This window comes from Cryptomeria japonica, chromosome 4 (assembly GCF_030272615.1).
Source record: "Cryptomeria japonica chromosome 4, Sugi_1.0, whole genome shotgun sequence".
Lineage (NCBI taxonomy): Eukaryota > Viridiplantae > Streptophyta > Pinopsida > Cupressales > Cupressaceae > Cryptomeria > Cryptomeria japonica.
This window is the reverse complement of record NC_081408.1, coordinates 297,924,056-297,940,618: the sequence shown is the minus strand read 5'-3', so window position 1 is coordinate 297,940,618 and position 16,563 is coordinate 297,924,056. Positions and strand designations below refer to the sequence as shown.

Below are 16,563 nucleotides of genomic sequence, written 5' to 3'. Positions count from 1 at the left end.
CACCAGGATCCCAAACCAATCTCATGATACCTCACTAAGGATCCTAATTATTAAGGGAAGGCTCCCCCTGTGATTCACTACTCTATTCTAGCAAAATAAGATACAAATTTCTAACTCCTATTCTAACATGGGTGGTACATCATCCTATCCTCTTTTTTCAAGATAGATGCTATTCTTTTCCTCTCTTTTCAAGAAAGAATTTACAACATAGAGCAGCAATAATTCTTACAATTTCTTTGTTACAAATTAACTTGCAAAGCAAGAAAAATTATTATAGATGAGAAAAGAAGCAAAGTGTCCATAAAGGTACAAAATCCTCCATTGCTTCTCTGGGACTAGAAAGAGTGCTTAAGCTCAAAGTCTTAAATTCACTGCTGTCCTATCAACCTTTTTACAAATTCTTAACGCAACCAAGAAAACCAAAATAAAGCTCAAAGTCTTTAAAATGATTCTTAGCTTCACCTTTGATAATGCTTTTGTTAAATAATAATATGAAGCTCAAAGTCTTCAAGTTACTATTTCCTTTTCCAAGATGACACAATCAAGCACAATATATATATAGATAGATAGATAGATAGATCAGCCATCTTTAACTTGGAAATATCAAAATGAAGCACAAAGTCTTCAAAATGATAATATGATCACCAATTCCTAATTCTAACAACAATAGTCAAGATATGACACAAAGTTCACAAGTTAACAATTGCCTCTACACTTTAATGATATTCTCTCACCACACCTTTACTTGAGCAATAAGAACTTAAAATGAAAATGACATAAGAACACTCACCATAAACACAAAAGAATCCAACACAAAGTCTGAAGGCCAAAGCTTTCTTCTTATTTCATCAAATTTGCAAAATCACAAGAGGAACAAAAAGTTTCACTTTTGCTCTTCACTTCAGCAGAGTTTCAGCATATAGATTAAAGATAATAGATGCCAATTATAATGAGCAACCTCATATATATAGGAGAGAGGTGCAAAATAAAACTAGGAAAACTACAACTAATTTGTGACCAAGTCAAAGGTAGAGTTCGATTTGACTTAGGACACGTGCATTGCCTAAGTGCAAAAATTAAATACAAAGTTGACACTTAAGGTGTCAATGTCTTATTCAAAAATGCATCTACTATAAAACTTACTAAGTGTCACCAGACACTCCATTCTGATCCTGCTTCATGAATTCCTCGAACTTTTGTAAAATTACTTTCATATGTTCCTGATCAGGTCCTTTAGTGTGACTTGTGATGACCTTGACTCGGGTGATAGAATCTCTGAGGCTCATGTAGCATTTCTTGTGCTTCTTCAGAAGCGAGGCTAGATCATCCAAATTCACTTGAATATCCACCACTTTTATATCTTCCAAATATTTGTGGAAAGCAAATACTTAAGAAACTCTATATTGAATTCCTCTATGTGATTCTGATTGGACTTCGTCTTGCCTGACTGACAAGCAGCTGCAACTTTTAACCCGACATGCAAGTAGGGTCAAAGCTTTGGTACCACTATAAGATCCCTAAATAGGAATATTAGGAAAAAAAAAACCTTCTATTGGAGATGGATGAAGAGCAATGAAGTTGCATGCCAATAACCTTGGCAATCTTCAGAGGAGATGGATGACTACATCGTTTACTATCAAGCTATCTCGGATGGCACTCTCAAGGACCTCTTGCTGGAGAACCTCCCTTCAAACGTACTAGTTGATGGATGCTTCCAACTATTATGTTTCTCAACTAATTGACCAACACTTAAAAGATTATGTTTTAATCCTTCAACATAGTAAACATTGTCAGTGTTATGTTTACCATCAAGAGATATTGAACCCTTACCTTTGATTGAATAGGCTTTGTCATCTCCGAATCTTACTAAACCTCCATTGTATTCTTGAAAGTTCAAGAATTTGCCTTTGTCTCCAGTCATGTGATGTGAGCATCCTGAGTCAATAATTCATTCATCCTTTGATTCAACTTTAGCTGCTAGGGCTTGTTCTACCAGTGGAGCAATAGGTACCGGTTGATCTTCTGTTATCAAGAGTCCCTACTTGAAACTTGGCTCAACAAAAAATTCACGATATTTGTGGAAAGCAAATACTTAAGAAACTCTATATTGAATTCCTCTATGTGATTCTGATTGGACTTCGTCTTGCCTGACTGACAAGCAGCTGCAACTTTTAACCCGACATGCAAGTAGGGTCAAAGCTTTGGTACCACTATAAGATCCCTAAATAGGAATATTAGGAAAAAAAAAACCTTCTATTGGAGATGGATGAAGAGCAATGAAGTTGCATGCCAATAACCTTGGCAATCTTCAAAGGAGATGGATGCCTACATCGTTTACTATCAAGCTATCTCGGATGGCACTCTCAAGGACCACTTGCTGGAGAACCTCCCTTCAAACGTACTAGTTGATGGATGCTTCCAACTATTATGTTTTTCAACTAATTAATCAAAGGTAAGGGTTCAATATCTCTTGATGGTAAACATAACACTGACAATGTTTACTATGTTGAAGGATTAAAACATAATCTTTTAAGTGTTGGTCTTTCCTAATATTCCTATTTAGGGATCTTATAGTGGTACCAAAGCTTTGACCCTACTCACAATAATTCCTTCCAATTTCACACTTTTCACAAATAATCTCAGATATTGCAGAGCTACTGTTACTTAGGTTTCAAACTAAAGAACTTCCCGTATCATGCATTCAATTATAGATGCAGCCACAATACTTATTGCATTAAAAGAATAGAAAAATATCATACATGGATGAAATATATACATCTTCCTTCAGCTGGCAACCTTTATACTTTCACTCAATTGAGTGATTCCAATCTTGTGCACTGAGAATATAGACGGCTAATCATCCTTAACAAAAATGTCTCCTCCAGTGTACATTCTAGGTATAATTGACTCAAGTTGTGGATAGAGGGAGATTAGCGGCCATGTGAATGTGCGAGTTTAATATAACCAAACTGGTCTTAACAGCACCATGAAAATCGAAATCATGACCCAAATAAACTCTCGACTTCAAAGGTATTGTGATTACCGATTAGAATAAGCCCATCCTCAGTTGCAAGTCTATGTCCTCACTTAGTTGGAAACACGCTAGATGGAATGGAACCTGACTTCACTCCAACCCATAGATGTTTCAACTTGCCTCTGAAAGAAGTTTTGTGATACTCAAACAAGGAACCTTCAAACAACAATAAACTGGTGCGCCAATCACTCATGACAAGAAATGGAGGTCTCTAATGATCAAAAACATGAACTTACAATGACAATGAAATAAAATGTCTTGGGTGGAAAAGATATCGCACTTCTTGTTTCCCCGACTATGCACTTCAGGCCCAAAAAATTAATATCAAACATTCATATCATCTTCAAATTATATTGGCCCAATCAACAAATAATAAACTGCCAACCCTTATGAAGTTGCATTTGATGATACTTCATTCCAAATTAAATAAAGTGTCCAGCAAATATAAACTCAGCGCCAATGAAGACTTATGAGTTGATGAAGATTATCAATCACAAACAACAAAATATATGAAGCCGAATTTAAAGCAATAAACTCTACATTCCCATGGAAATATAATATTCAGAATATACCAACCTTATTTCCAAATAAGAAATAGATGCAAAAATCTATATTTCCTAAAACAAACTCTAAATCTTACAAGACTTCATAAATTTGACCAAACGTGAACTCTGTTACAAATCCACCCTTTAGGAAGAGATAGATTTTTGTCCAACCCTTCTATGAATCTTTTGAAGGTTTTCATTCTCAGAAATCTACTTCAAAGCTTCATAAATCTAGTCATATAAAATCAATAAGCATAAGCATCCTTGCTTCACCCAGCCAACCTCCTTATAAAGAACTCCAAGAAACTTCTAGAGAGTAGGAAACATATAGAAGATTAGGTTATTTTCCATATTAGGTTATTTTCCATATTAGGTTACATTCCATTTTTGTCACAGCTGGAAAAATTTAAATAAAGTGACTTATTTTATTATTTTATAATTTAATTAAATTCATCCTTTAGAAATAAAATTATTTTTTTTGGACAACTTAATCAATTAAGTCACTTTATAAAATTTGGGGACATTACAATGGGGAAACATTCCCAATATTCCATATAGAAGCAAGGAATGTCACCCATAGTTGGTGATGCCCACAGTCCCAGATGTCTCCTATATTGGTAACTCTAGATTCGCTTTTCACATTGCTATAAATATTTTCGTTGCACTCTGGTTGAAATTGTGACTGAAATCGTGTCCAAAAAATGACCAGATCCTGTCCAATTACTACCAAAATTAGTTACACACAAGCAAAAAGATACCCATTTGTAGTTTAAGATATCATTGAAGCACTTAATTTTTCGACATAGGAGCTTTAATTTTTCAATGTAGGAGCTTCTGAGTTTAAGCACAACCCTACATCAACCAAAAACAGTAATAATTTGATTTTATGTTTTTTCTATGTTTCCTTTATATGTGTGTGTTGTAGGGATATTATTTGCTTAAACAAATGTTTCTACATCCTCTATTAAAATCTGAATTTCCTGGCTGTAGTTAAATGTGGGCTCCATATGAGTAGAGCTGGACACAAATTTGAGATATCAAAATTTTCTGTTGATTTCCTAGAGCCCACACCTATCTCCTTGTCTTGGCATAAGCCTATGAAACTAGCATGTACAATTTACTTTGTTGAGACAAACCAAATGTACCCTTGGACATGGGGTGAGTTCGGCTTTAGAGCAAAGGCATCTAAAAGTTCAGTCCTTCACCTTGTCTATCGATTGACTATATTTGTTGGGAACCATGCACTTGGCCTTTTTGGGCTGATAAGTTTCCTTTCTGTTAAGTGGTCACCATGGGAACCACATATTTCTTAGCTTCCAAGGGTACATACGAAATATTTAAAGTGCTATTTCAGTTTCATTTGTTGGGTGTAGGTATTGTTAACCTACATCTTTGTCAAACTGTTACATATTGCTAACGGCACTTTCTTGCTAGACTATTTTTGGTAGGTCATGTGTTTGAAGGCTCGTTGTGGCCAATTGCAATTCGCGTACCATTCTTAATTGTTGACCGTTATAACTTCCTTGCTGCAATTGTCACTCACTGTCACAAGAGTCACAAACCTTAAGCAGATGTTACATTTTTGAGGTTGTTTCCTGTAAAACTCAACAAGCATTTTCTAGGGCCATCAAACAAGTAAAAGGGATTTGCATGAAGCAGAAGCTGAGAATGATCCTCCCAGTCATCATGGGACTGTGATGTCCAAAAGAGTAACAGAGAATTATAAGTTAAGTTTGTGTTGCCCTATTGCTAGGTTGCATGCCTGAAACAAATTGTGATGTGATTTTTGATCTAAATTCCACAGTTGTTAATTATTGTCCTTGATCTTGCTGCATTTATGAATTGTGTTTGTGTGGAGCTGTTATGACCAGTTGCTTTTCACTGGGCTCCCAGTTCTTGTCTAAATCATTTTTCCTCTGCATTATATTCTCCATTTTTACTACACAATTAGCTTGCCATTATTTTTCCTTAGTTTTGGTGGTATACTTTTATCTTTTCACCTGGTTGGAAAAAGAAACTGCTTTAAATAAATATTAAATCCACCACTTAGCATAATCTAAAATGTTGATGTTCTTAAATTTGGTTCAAAGGCCTTTACAGAGGGTTTTTGATAAATATTAAATACATTTTACTTTCACCTTCATTCTAAATCATAAAACTGTCTAATTTGTATGACATGGTCATAAGTAAGGTATGCAAAAAAAATGTGAAAGTTGTAGGCTTCAAGCTACAAGATGAATATTTTCAAGTTTCAGCAATAGATTTTGGCCTGCCGAATTAGATACATAGAAAGGAACCTGACAATGAATACAATTTATTATAAACCAATTCAAGCATGTGATTTAAACAACTTAGAAAACCTCCATTCAATGCTTATCAAATTTGTTAGGCAATAACCCAGAGATAATACCTTACTAAAAATTGGCAAGCATAGTTGATGCTAGAAAAAGAAAAATTAACACAAGATTTGACTGTTGATTTGTGAATCACTCACTTTGAGGAGTTACAAGAAAAACTCAGATCAAATGATACAAAGAGCCTCATAACCACAAAGAGAAGAAACATCAAATATGAAGATAGAAAAGACATTTGCACCTGCAAAATTGGATGGTAGCTGTTAGAAATTGGAAAAATATGTCCATTATGATGTAGCTCCTTCCAATGTTTCAAACATTTCATTTCTTTATCATAACAGATGGATCCAATCTCACTCATATTTGCACCAACAGGAAAAAAGAGTTGCAATGTGCCATCTCTGCACTGCCATGGAAAATAAAATATTAAATATCAAAGCAACAAACATGCATAGTTAGAAGATAAAGCAAGTATTTCTAAGCATTCCTCAAAAAGTAGTAGTGTGCATTTTATCAAAAGAATTAACTTCACAGTTTGCATGCGAGCACAGTATGGAAAGCAAAACAATAGCTAAAAGATGAAACACAACTTTCTTGCCGAAATACCCATAAAAATTTACCTTCAAACCCTGAAGAAGATTCCCAAAGACTAGATTTGAATTGACAGAGACCAATTGCTGTTCATTCATGTCTTCAGCCACACATTCATGAAGAACTTCATAGGGAACAAAAGATTCCCCGTTTTGACCCTGAATTCGATCCACCTCCTAAGGCATAAGAAAAAAGGAATCAATTGAATTGTATGCATATTAAAGATAATGAACTACAATTAAGAATCAACTAACAAATGTAAAACTCGAGTATTGCATTAAAAAATAGAATATGGTCCAGGCTCAAAGATGATAATGGCAATTACAGATCTCATCTAGCCCTGTGCATTAATTTATCCCAAAGCAAAAGTAGGGAAAACAGAGGCATCAGTTTGATCGTGCTCTATTAAGCAATAACAGAAAAAATTGCTTCTCAGTCAAGGAAATTAAAAATCCTTTGTAAATGTATTTGTTCAATTATTGCTAATAGTAACTCAGTATTTTTTAACATCTTGTGATGTGAGAGTGAAATAGCTCAATTTTTTTTGTAAATATCTAGAGATGATACAGAGATGGCATTTAGAACAGATACTACAAAGGAGAATTGATTCAACCTTTCAGTAACTAGTGGAAAAAAAATATAGAAAGATTAAAATACAGACAAGTACTAAGCATAGAAAAAGAAAACACTTACATCATCGAGATTCAAAGACACCTTTACATTTAAATCTGATCTATAACCTGTAGACAACAATTGCAAAGGTTCTCCTGCATTTTCAAATAGAAGAGGGCCCACTGCAAAAGAAAATTAATAGACAGTAGTTAAGAGGCAGAACCTTTCCCTTTATTTAGAAATAGTTTTCTTTATTGCAAGTAATCATTTCAAAAGCAAACAACTATGAACTGCAAGTACGCGATTTAATGTATATACGGACAATGTAATTTTAAAGAAATAATGTGTTTTCCTATTAATTTATTATAAACAAAAGGCCTATCCATGAATTATATCCAAGAAAGACAAAATTCATAAGCAAAACATAAAATAAAAGAACTAACAAACAGAACACTCTTTAAAAATGAAACCATTGCTATAGAAACTATAACGCTGACATAAAATTGTATAAAAGAGACAATTTTTAAGAAAGTACAATGAATGTTTTCATTATTTGATTATATAGTACAAAAATGGCAATATTGCAAAATACTAAGAAAGAAATTGAGATCCAAATATTAACCAATATTGAAATTCCAATTTCAAATTTCAAAATAACATTATTTGACATTCAGCAAGGGCGGGAATAACTTAGAATCAAAGAGTTTAGTAGACCAATGGTTTCTAGCACCATGGTTCATGATAATTGTTGCTAGATACTGAAGAAACACAAATGCTTATACTGAGAGGGGCGCGTGAATCAGTATAAATCTATTTTTACTTTTTCACACTTAAACCATAAGCATATCAATTGCACAGTATCAATAACATAGAATGCATCAATTATGCAAAACAAAAATCCACACACATAAGAGACACAAGATTTTATGTGGAAACACTTATGGGAGAAAAGCATGGCAAAATATTGCTTGTATAAGTCTTCTTACAATTTTTCTAGACTCCAACCCACAGGAGACACCAATCCCCTCTTGATGATTCATAGGCACCAACCCACTAGAGACACCAATCTCCACCACTCAGCAACAACTCAACAAGAGACACAAATCTCCTTGAATGAGTGGCACCAACCTTCTCATCTCCTTAGATAGAAGGCACCAACCTTCAAGATAATGGTATAATGAATGTTTGGAACTTCTTCTAGAAACAACTTCAATTTGTCTACTCAAGTCTGCTCATTAACTCAAACAAAATCTGCTTTAAATCTTTTCAAAGATCTGCCATAAATCTACTCAAAATATCTCGAGTAAATCTGCAATATTTCTGATCATATAAATTGCCATAATCTTGCCTTGAGATCTGCAACAAACTTGGATTAAATCTGCTGCAAAATTCTGAATTTTACTTCTTTAGATCTGCTCTGAAACTTGGAAAGATATTCACTAAATTGCTTTCTTCTATCTCTCAAAACAACCACTATTTATAATTTTATACCTTGCAAAAACACTTCTTCACCCAAGAGAAGTGACACTTCAAAGAGGTCAGTCCAAAACAGCAACAATTTATTTCTATATAAATTATTTTCTTGCCCAAGATGGGTGCTCATCTCTAGGGGATCAGACCTCTTGTGAATACTTTTATTTTGATTTTAAACGCTACAAAGTGGGCGCCACACTTCAGAAGGTTGGCTCATCATATAAAAAATGTTTTATTTATTTTTGACATATCAAAATGGGCACCAAGATGGAGATGGAGTCAACCAACATAAGCAAATACAAATTTATTTATTTAATGCATTTTGACTTCTAATTTGGGTGCCAATATTTGCAGATGTAGTTGGCCTATATTAATTGGAAAATAATTTAATTCAAACTGCCTTTGATATCAATGACAACTTTCAACAGATACATCCTTTATCTGACAGCAGCGAACATAGGAAAATATGAATTGGTTTAGAAGCAGTAAATGCCAAAATGAGTGTTGGCTTCCCCCATCTCCTACTAAAACATTGACTTCTAATTCTTGAGTAATGAATCAAGAGGAATAGCCAAACAATGTAGAATTACCTTGTGCTTTCCATTGCAAACACAATTATGGATGTGCATACCATGTGTTAGCCAAATGTAGCTAGGACTACTGTAGATAGGAAATTGATTGTTTCTTTGATATAATGTAACTTATATTACATCAACTGTACAAGAGGCTTATACTTAGCATCTGTTTCTATGTAAGCAAGGAAAAATGTACTTGTAAGGCCCATTCCCTCTGGTGATACTACCTATTATACCCTATATTTTGGATACTTGATATTGTTGCACTTGGAAATTGATCTTTGCTACATGATTATGATAGTTGATTAGTGTTCACATATGTTGCAAATGGATTTTTGGTTTCGTTTGTGGAAATATGATGCTTAGATAGTAATACTGATTATCATTCAGCTAATTTTGAGTTATATCGTATGGTTATGCTTACATATGATTGCTGACACAGCATTGCTTTAATGGAAATTTAAATGGTAATAATTTTTAATTCAAGTGTGATTTAAATGAGTGATTTATGTTATGGAAACATAGATTTGCATGTTAAGATTAGAAGTTCTCACTATATTATTTACTGAGGATTGGTAATGGGAACCTTGTTGGAAAATTTTTGTCATTGATGTCAAAGGGAAACAGTAATTTGTCAAAGGCCAAAGGCCACAAATCACATCACTTCAATAAGATCAAGAGATGGCCAAACCTCAATTATGGTCAATCCAAAGATGCCACAGAACAGATAAGATAATATCAGCAAAATCATGTGAGAAGAGGCCAATGTAGAATTGGCAACACAAGCTACAAGATAATAAGGTGTGGACAATAATGTAACACTCAGCAATAATGTTGACCGTGTGCCTAGAATTATGGAAGTCAGAATGTCTTCAATGGAGAATGCCAATTAAATGTATTCACAGCCATTACAACAGACAACAAAGATATTATGGCACAGATTATGCAAACGGTGCCCAACTTATGAGAGACATTTGTTATATCTTAATTTGTATTACAGTGTGGATCTGTTATTTGTGCTCACATCTGAAAATACATATCATCATAATAGTAGCCGACTCCTTGGAGAGGAATCACCTTCTCTGGAAAAATAAAAATTAATTAAATTAAACTAAAGGCCGACCTCTTTTGAAGAGTCACATCTCTTCAGACAAGTCATCACCCTTGGAGAAATCGCACTCTTTAATATGGTATAAAAGGAGATATGATGGTGATTGGAAGTGCAAGAAATACAATGAGATAGCAATTCAAAATTTCAAATTTAGCAGATTTTAGAGCAGAAATGTATGTAAAGTGCAAGCAGATTTGTAAATGAGTGCATGTGCAGAAATGAAAATATTTCAAAACTTTCAAGCAAATTACAATTAGCACGTATAAGACCAATTCCTTTGTCCACGTATGGTCTATGGAAGCTTAGGAAATGGACATCCATCAAGCATAATGGTACCTACGCAACACTAAGAGGAGCACAAATCTAAAATTTGCACCATTGAAAGTAATGAATATATGCAGATTTGTGTGTGAAGGTATATGTGTTGAAATATCAATTATGGAGTAAATGAGAAGAATATTTTTATGAAGGAGATCGAATTAACTATCATCCATTGAAGAAGCAATTTTCAAGGTGGAACTTTGCTTATTTGGAGGTTGGTGTGTCCTACAAGAAGAGATTGGTGTCTCTTGCTAAGTTGGTGCTTAGCAGTGTGCGTTGGTGCCCACAAAGTTTGTAAAATAATTTTATAAGCAATCATTTGTCATGGTTTTCTCCCAAAAGGGATTCCACATAAATCTTGTGTTCTCCTTGTGTTGTTAGTTGTTGATGTTGTGTGGTTGCTTCTACTGTGATTATTAAGTTTTAACAAGTAAAAGATTAACTTATACAGCCGCCCACCCCTCCCCCCCAGCCCCCTCTCAGTATAAGTGTGTGCTTAACAACCCTCACCCATAAAACTAGCAAAGATAATTTTTTTATTTGATGCTTTCCTTGTGGGGATACTACTAGAATTACATAACTTCTTTTTGCACACCTATGCCTTGAATGCCTCACTTGCTTTGCACCTCCTTTCTAATCCTACAAGGCATCCACATTAATCTACTCCATCCTTTGCTCCGAGAGCTTGAACGGTTTCTCCATCTCCTCCTACAAGGTAATTGGTCGTTTTTCCTCATTGCACTCCTCCTAGTCATCATTATATTGTGATTTTAGCATTGAGATGCATTTGATGATGGGGTGTGAAAATGGTAAATAGATACATGGTGATTCATTGATTATATGGCAGTTATGTAGTTGAGATTGAGACCTGTTGATGTGTTTTCTATGCACATGCGAACACAGAATAAAATACCAAGGTATCTTATCCTCTCTTGAACAAAGTTTCCCCAAATGCTGAAGATTTCGCCTAAGGATCAATCGAGGCAACTCCAAGGTTCTTGTATGTAGGGTCTCTACGTGTGGATAAGTTCAATTTGGTCTGATGTGATTATGTTGGATTCATAAAGGGACTTACATTCGACTGCCTACGTGTTTAATCTGATGCAACTCAAATCCTATCTACTAGCTGGAAGATAAAGAAATATCAAAAGATGCAGGGTTTGGAGAATCTAATCTAAGACCTAGAATGCAAGAAGATGGATGAACAACTAGGTGGAGTCCTATGTAATGTCCCCTTCCTTGTGATGTTGCATTCAGTGGTGCATTGGCCTATTCCGAAGACCCGTAGGCTATGTGGAAAGATGAATTAAGGGTTCCCATGTTCCTTAGAGTTCCGACCAGACTTATTAGGGGTGGAATGTGAACTTACTATTTTCAGTAAGTTAGGGTTTGGCCGTCAGGATGGTACTGAGTTGCTAAGCTCGCCAAGCTCTTTCTCTAGTTGCAAAGATATTGATTTTCGGAGCATTATTTCATGACTTACTATTATTAGTAAGTGGCAGTTCGGGGCATTCTATTTTTGGCAGCCTTAGATTTGGTCCCGTTCTAGCACAATTCAGTGATCCCCATTGCTCAGCCTCATCTGGATCCTATTGATAATCAGTATTGGAGTTATAAGCGATTTAATTAAATATTATTCCTTATCCTAAGGTTATTATTTAATTATTTTATTATTGATTGATGTTATGGGGAATTGTGCAGAAATTGATATTTTTCCTAAGTCTTGCCTAGGCAAATTATCTAATGGATATAAGGAGACTTTATTTTCGAAGTACTCCAAAGTTACATCATGCCAAAATCGTGGTCTTCTTTCTAGGCATGATTTTTGGACTTGGGAAATGAGCGCCACTTTGGGTCCACTACTTGAAATGAAATGCAGTTCGAATGAGGTGAATTTGGAGGTAGTTTCATTTGAATTTCAGGGTTGAAAAGCTATATAAACAGGTGTTTGGCTCCTCATGTGTTTATCAAGAGAAAATATATCGTTATGCTGTCGGAATGACTCTAGACTTCTTCGAGGGTGAATACCTCCTAGATCCTTCCTTCCGGTTTCAAGTGTGAGATATCGCTCCTAGTTGTAGTTCGTAGTTGTGAGCTATTTGGTGACTTTTGGGTGTGTTGGTGAAGAGTTGTGTGCTGCTGGTTTTTTTGGTGTTGCTGGTGTGTGCCTACTGGAAGTGCATTTTGATTGCAGCTACATGTGTGTTGAGTGCATCATTTTGGGTGAGGGCTTGTTGGAAGTGTATCGGAGAGACAATAATTCTCCTGCATTGGTGTGGCATTTGGAGAACTCTCCAATTTACAGTTGCAGATTGAACTATTCAGCCAAAACGCTATTTCCAGAATTGTGTGCATTGTTGTTGTTGCTCTCCAGTTGCAGTTTCGAGGTATTGTTTTGTTTGCTTATGTCATACGCTTCATTTGCTTTTGGTTTGGCATGTTTCTATCCGGTTCTGAGAGAGTTACAAGCATTTTAGTGGGTTTCGGGATGGCTGGTTCTGCGTTTCCCTTGTATCTGATTTCAGAACAGCAAGTAGTGTGTATGGTGAGAATGTGTTAGTGAATTCTTGAGATATGTACTTCATTCTATCTTCTTTCACATCTCTATCTTTGTAAGAATTGCTTCAGTAGTACTGACCAATTCATTCTATGTTGCATTTCCCACTGAACAACTAGAAGAGGATGGCTTAGCCGCCTATATGTTTTGTAATTCAGTTTTGTCCTCCCACTGAGCAATTGGTTGAGTGATATTGTCCTCCTGCTGAGATATGTGGTTGAGTGATAATTTTATGTAAAAGTCCTCCCGCTGCATAAGTGGTAGAGTGATTTGGTCTTGTTATGCTCTTGTTGCCTTGGCTGGTTTACCGCCAAGTTCTTGTTCTTCATCCCGCTGAAAAGTGGAAGGGGTTGGCTTGCCGCCCGGTATTGTATTTGCATTGTAATTTCTAGTGGATTAGTGAGCTAAAGAACCCCTTATCACCATATGCTCTCACCTTCCCATATTGGGCACTTGGTGATCAAAAAGTGGAAGGGTTATGTTTCAGTAGCATTGGGATTATATTTCTTAACTTTAACGGGTGCATTGTACTATTTGTTGTGCTTGAAAACCGAAAAAAATAAATGGGAATATTACATCCTACTACGCTAGGTCTCACCATCAGATTGAACAATCCGACACCAACTCAGTGCAATTTGTTAATGCATTAGTAGCTTATGCAAGATAAGACTCTCCTAACTCATTAATCTCCTCTATTCTATTATTAGTTCACTCATTCATGCTTTATGTTTATCAGACTATAACATTGGTCATAATTATGATATTGATATTGGATAATGATTGATTAGATTGACGACCTGCTTAACTATGTTACGCGTCAATCTAAATGCTATCGGGCCATTAACCCGATAGCATATTAATGTCGATTCATATCGGCATTAATATGCTATCGGGGTATTAACCCGATAGCATATAATGCTAACAGCTATTGTTATTGTTTACATTATATTGATCCATTATCATATGCTTTGATACCGATTCATTATCAGGTATGTTTATAAGCACTGTTACCATTAAACAATGATACTGATTCATTATCGGGTATGTTTATAAGCACTGTTACCATTAACAATGATACCGATTCATTATCGGGTATGTTTATAGCATCAGTTAGTTATGAATCGGTTGATGGTTGTAAGAGTCACGACCAAGTGACACCTTGGTCGAACATGTCTAAAAAGACATGTCCAATCAAGGTGCCACTTGATCATGGCCATCTTACTAGTTATACTTCATTCAAATTAAAGGAGATGATATTGAAATCGATACATGTTCATCCTCCTTACCTGCAGTAAAAGACAAATAACAATATTAGTGTCATGGTCATAATATAAAATAAAAAGACAACATCCTGCATATAACTTGTCCATTAAACTAGAAATTACAATACTTTTACACGATCTTCTAGGGGATGCTTCGAATATATTCAAATCGTACACCATCAGATACCGCTCACCATTCAAGTTAATGCATGAACAATAGACGCGTAACGACTTGAGATTAAGCTCATTCTATGCCAATTGACCACGCAGGGTGCACTTACAGTCAGCAAGAGGCTAGTGGTTTGGACTAGGCGGATTCCACGCGAGTGCATTTAGTAACTTCCTCCATTCAATCTAATTATTTACCATCTAAAATGAAGATTCAACAAGAGACCATGCATATTGCAAAGAAACGACACTTTTCACCATAACTTCAATGAAAATAGAGTTCATTTACAATCAAGGCAACAATTTCTTGCCTTCTCTTCCTAATCTACTCTATTGCTATTCTATTCACTATTCTAGCTACTTACTATTAGCTATTAACCAACTATTAGCTATTAACTAATCTCTAACTATTAACCTTTACAAATGAAGAGCCGAAGCCTTATATAGAGAACTCCTTACATTTCAATGGCTCTGATTGATTTACAATGGATGGCTAGGATTAAAAGATAGAAAACCCTAATTAGGGTTTGTTATAACAAACTCCTTTAGCCAATAAAATAATTACATTCAAAATTTGTGAGCCGATAGGAAATCGGGGTAGGTGCATCGAAGTTTATGCCATCACAGGTGAGTCAGGTACATTGAATTTGGACATGCTGAGGTGAAGCTATCTAACTGGAGGAATCGTGACAGGGATGCAAACTTGTCTGGCGTTTGTGCCTTGGTTGATCCTCCTCTGTCTTTGATGCGATCAATGGTGTACCTCCTTGACTCCTATGTGTTTGATGAGGCCTCTTCACGGTCAAGTCAATCCTCCTCTGGTAGCATACTTCGCCTTGAAGTGCTTGTAAGATCCTTCTTCTCTATCATCCTATGATTTTTCCACGTGGTAAAATGAAGATCTTGAGGATAGCTTGCAACTCCTTGTACACTTGAAGTCTTCCAACGCTTGAGAAGCACCTTGAGTCCTCCTCCATGCATTTGAAGTGTCCTTGATGATGATGGAACTTGAATAGGTCTTCCTTGTCCTACCCTGATCCTCCTCCATCTTGATTTTATTAATCTGCAAAAGAAACAAAGGATAATTAAGTATACATGATATATTTGTTCTAACATGATATTTCTCACCTAATCATCAACAAGAAGGCATTAGAATGAAATTCGCTCAAAATCCTCTCTAGGGACAGGCCCTATAGTGAAATTCCCTCTGGACCCTTTGGAAGGGTCAGGAGCAAAATTCGACAAAGTTGCTCAATTAGACCTCATTTTCAACCTTACCTTACCAAGATCAAATCATTCACCTCCAAAATTGCTTAGGAATGGGTTTTGCTCAAGGACTTAGTCAAAACTTTAGATCTCCTAGGAATTTCGCTCTAGACCCTTTGGAAGGGCCAGGAGCGAAATTTGCATTTTAGCTCAATTTTCACAATTTCTTTGCCTCAAATCTCTTCTTAAGGCAAGAATATATCAATACTCCCTCAACCATGTCCTAGGAACAAAAACTTTGATTTGAACAAGGAGGAAATATGTGTTTTTAGGAAAATTCGCTCTGGACCTTGGCCAAGGACAGGACCTATAAGGAATTTCGCTCTGGGCCCTTTGGAAGGGTTAGGAGCAAAATTGGTGATTTAGCTTCAATCCTATCACTTCATTGCATTAAATCACCTTTCAATGGCAAGTACATATCAATTCTTTCCCAACCATGCCCTAGAAATCAAGATCTTGGTCTCAACAAGGAGCAAAAAGAGGTTATAGGAAATTTCGCTCTGGACCCTTCGGAAGAGTCAGGAGCGAAATTTGCATTTTAGGACAAATTCTTCACATTTTGTGACCACAACTTACTCAAATGCATGCCTAAGGATGCCTCTAAGTTCAATCCACCTCAATTAGCATTATGCCTGATACAAAATTGGGAGCAAAAGGAGTTTTTAGGAATTTTGCTTTGAACCCTTTGGAAGGA

At 35.7% G+C, this 16,563-nt stretch overlaps 1 protein-coding gene across 4 annotated transcripts in view; it reads right to left on the bottom strand.

Moving 5' to 3' along the window:
• The window catches only part of LOC131064178 (uncharacterized), a 142,156-nt gene that overhangs the window by 95,306 nt on the left and 30,287 nt on the right, over positions 1-16,563 (bottom strand). For 2 of the 4 annotated variants that reach the window (XM_057998252.2, XM_057998334.2), the window contains exons 3-5: positions 7,218-7,318; positions 6,554-6,700; positions 6,175-6,339 (exon numbers count right to left, since the gene is read on the bottom strand). In XM_057998252.2, coding sequence (XP_057854235.2) covers positions 6,175-6,339; positions 6,554-6,700; positions 7,218-7,318 — 413 coding nt within the window. Of the gene's footprint in view, positions 1-6,174; positions 6,340-6,553; positions 6,701-7,217; positions 7,319-16,563 lie in introns of those variants that run through there. The other 2 variants (XM_057998405.2, XM_057998466.2) reach the window with 2 other exon arrangements.